This window comes from Anopheles cruzii, unplaced genomic scaffold (genome assembly GCF_943734635.1).
Source record: "Anopheles cruzii unplaced genomic scaffold, idAnoCruzAS_RS32_06 scaffold01504_ctg1, whole genome shotgun sequence".
Taxonomy (NCBI): domain Eukaryota; kingdom Metazoa; phylum Arthropoda; class Insecta; order Diptera; family Culicidae; genus Anopheles; species Anopheles cruzii.
The window spans coordinates 1-2,904 of NW_026455089.1; the positions used below are offsets into that span (position 1 = coordinate 1).

General features: G+C 46.2%; 2 protein-coding genes across 2 annotated transcripts; one reads left to right on the forward strand and one right to left on the reverse strand.

Moving 5' to 3' along the window:
- Window positions 1–6: 6 nt before the first annotated feature.
- LOC128276537 (iduronate 2-sulfatase-like) lies at window positions 7–1,295 on the reverse strand (the record flags this gene model as incomplete). Its single annotated transcript, XM_053014995.1, has 2 exons — window positions 1,086–1,295; window positions 7–1,019 (listed from the first exon to the last, which is right to left on the reverse strand). Coding segments are annotated over exons 1-2 (1,223 nt in total), but the record flags the coding sequence as incomplete, so codon positions are not given.
- Window positions 1,296–1,702: 407 nt separating this feature from the next.
- Window positions 1,703–2,672, forward strand: LOC128276538 (cytoplasmic dynein 1 intermediate chain-like; the record flags this gene model as incomplete). Its single annotated transcript, XM_053014996.1, has 4 exons — window positions 1,703–1,921; window positions 1,995–2,141; window positions 2,209–2,331; window positions 2,610–2,672. Coding segments are annotated over exons 1-4 (479 nt in total), but the record flags the coding sequence as incomplete, so codon positions are not given.
- Window positions 2,673–2,904: the final 232 nt, after the last annotated feature.

Consider the following 2,904-nt stretch of genomic DNA (forward strand, 5'->3'; position numbering starts at 1 on the left):
AACAGCAACGGCATTAGGGATTTTCCTTCCACACAGCTTAACGCTTTACGAGGTCGCTCTTCATGGCAAGCTGGTATCGGCGGAAGTCCAGCAAGATCGACGAGTGTTGGAAAAATGTCAAGCAACTCCACGACGTTCTCAATTTTAACTTCTTCAGAACCACTGTCCGGAGCCTTGATTGTTGGAGTACTGATAACGAGCGGAACTCGCACAGCCACATCGTAATTGCTGTACTTTGCCCACTCTCCGTGCTCACCGAGCGACCAACCGTGGTCGGAGGTGAGCAGTACGATCGTACGAGCCAGATCCACCTCGGCCAGCAGCTCTCCAATCAGTTCGTCTACATACGTCACCGCGGCGTAATAATGTTGCCTGATGCGTTGTTGAAAATCTTCCGGAACGCGTCCGTAAGGAAAGGGTATGTTCAACTGGCGGGCGTCATCTCGTTCACGTACGTCCAAAAAGGGAGCCCAAGCTACCGCAGGTAATCCCCACGGTCGATCCCACGAACCGGCGGCCGTAAACTTGGACTGTGGGTGGAGGCTGAGATACTTCATCGGAATGCGGAATGGGATGTGAGGTTTGTGGTAACCGACGGCAAGGAAATACGGCCCATTGCCGTAGTCTCTTAGAAAACGTTTTGCTTCCTCCGTGCTTTCCAAGTCTGGTAGTGTGTGAAGTGGTTGCATTTCCGGAATCACCGCACATAGAAGGTTTCTGCGTAACTGACCATCAATCGGATCGATGCAAACGGGAGAGTTGGTAAATTGTTCCGTCGGCGGATGGTACGTTGGTTCGGACCAGCTCAACGGGTAGTCGTCGGTAAAGTTCGACGAAACGCCAGGATGGAAAACTTTCCCCACCGAATGGGTTCGATAACCGTGCTGTTTAAAATACTGCGGCAGCGTGGTGAAGTTACCAGAGAAATCGCGCCAGTAGCTGTAGAAGTCGTACAACCGCACCGTATCGGGACGCCTTCCGGTGAGCATCGAGTTGCGGCTCGGTGCACAAAGTGCTTGCTAAATGAAACATACACAATATGTAGAAGTACAGATTCAAATGCCGGAAGCTGAATACTTTATTACCTGTGCAAAAACATTTTCAAACCGATAGCCTCCTCGCACGAGCCTATCGATGTTGGGCGTTATGGCGTTATCGTCTCCGTATCTCTTGATAGCCGGCCGAAAGTCGTCCAAAATGATCAACAAAACATTGGGACGATCTACCACCTGGGAGGCACATCCTGCTAGCACAGCAACCACGAGGAAGTAAAAATTCAAAGTAAAACCGCACATTGCGCTGTGTCGCTTATGCTGCGACGCATTTGCATAAATTTACATAACGCTGACACGAACATAAACAAACACCTGTTGTATGCATAGAATGATGGTATATTGGTACTATATTGGTACTTCCCAACGACATACAATTGATAAAAAATGGCAAACTCCAGTTTATGCACTATTAGTCGAAAAAGATTTTTGATTTGTTCCATTTCAAGCAATTCAAAGATTTTCAAAGATTCAAAATTCAAGACCAGCCACCAAAGTAGACTCTGCTCAGCCGACAGGCAACTGTATGGAGCGCAGGTTTCGAGCAGCGCAATTCATGCACTCTTTTCGAGCACCACGCTTCATAATTTTCCCGTGGCTACGCAGTTTCTTGTTTACCTCCTCCTACTGTTGGCTACGTCATACAAAATTCTTTCTATTGAGCACTAATTTTTTCAGTGTTTGGCTGTGAATTGTGGCGAAGATTTATAAAAACGTTCAAACATGGATCGCAAAGCGGAGCTAGAGCGTAAAAAGGCCAAACTGCAGGCTCTCCGGGAGGAGAAAGATCGACGGCGGAAGGAAAAGGAGCAGAAAGACCTGGAGGAAGCAACGGGAAAAATGGGCACCACCGAAACTAACCCAAGAAAGTACGTCCGTCCAGATTGTGACACAAAGTGGGGTTCCGGTTGCACTTAGCCTTTCTGGTTTACTCGTTTACAGGGATTTGGATGAAATGCTCTCGTCACTTGGTGTTGCCCCCGTATCGGAAGTTCTTTCATCATTGTCATCGGTGAATTCCGCCACATCGGACCATTCTGCAACACTCACTCCCGATACCAGTCTGCAACCCAGCACGGACGGACAGAAGTATGCACACGGAAGGCGATAGATTGAAACTTCTCACCGACCAGCTAAATTGTCCTTTTAGCTGCAGAAAGAAGGCGGTCAACCTGAGCCTGGTGTCCGTGCAAGCTACCAACATTCCGCCGAAAGAGACGGTTGTTTACACCAAGCAGACACAAACTAACAGTACCGGCGGTCATGAGCGTGACGGTAAGTTTTATTCGTTTCGCAGGAGTATGATCATAGGTTTTTTCCCCTGGATGCTACGTGGCCCCGATCGCCACAAATCTGTTCACGATTATATATTTGCCATTATTCAGTGATAGCGATTTCAATTGAGTTTTTCTTGGTTTTTATTAAATCCAGTTACTGCAGCATCTGCAATTGTTGTCGCTCCACAATAAATATTCAACAGAACTGAATTTCTCTAATCTATTTCCTGTATTCTCGCTAGAAACAAATGTATTGTAATAGTGTAACAAATATATTTAGTTTTTTCTTGCCATTCCTCACCTCTATCAGGATATATGGAGGATTGGTGGAGACCGCGCAAAGGTAAACCAAATGGCAGAATAAAGTGAAAATATTGTTTCTGAATTGATGTAAAACAAATACAATACGATGCTGGCAACTTTTAGTCAGCTACTGCTTTGCGCTATCTTCCGTGCTTACGTAATCACTTTATTCTGTTGATCGTTGTTTCTATGATTTCTTTTATCTTGTAAAGATTGCTGTTTTATCATTTTACTAGCTGATCCCGGCGCGCGTTGCCACGCCTCATTTCATC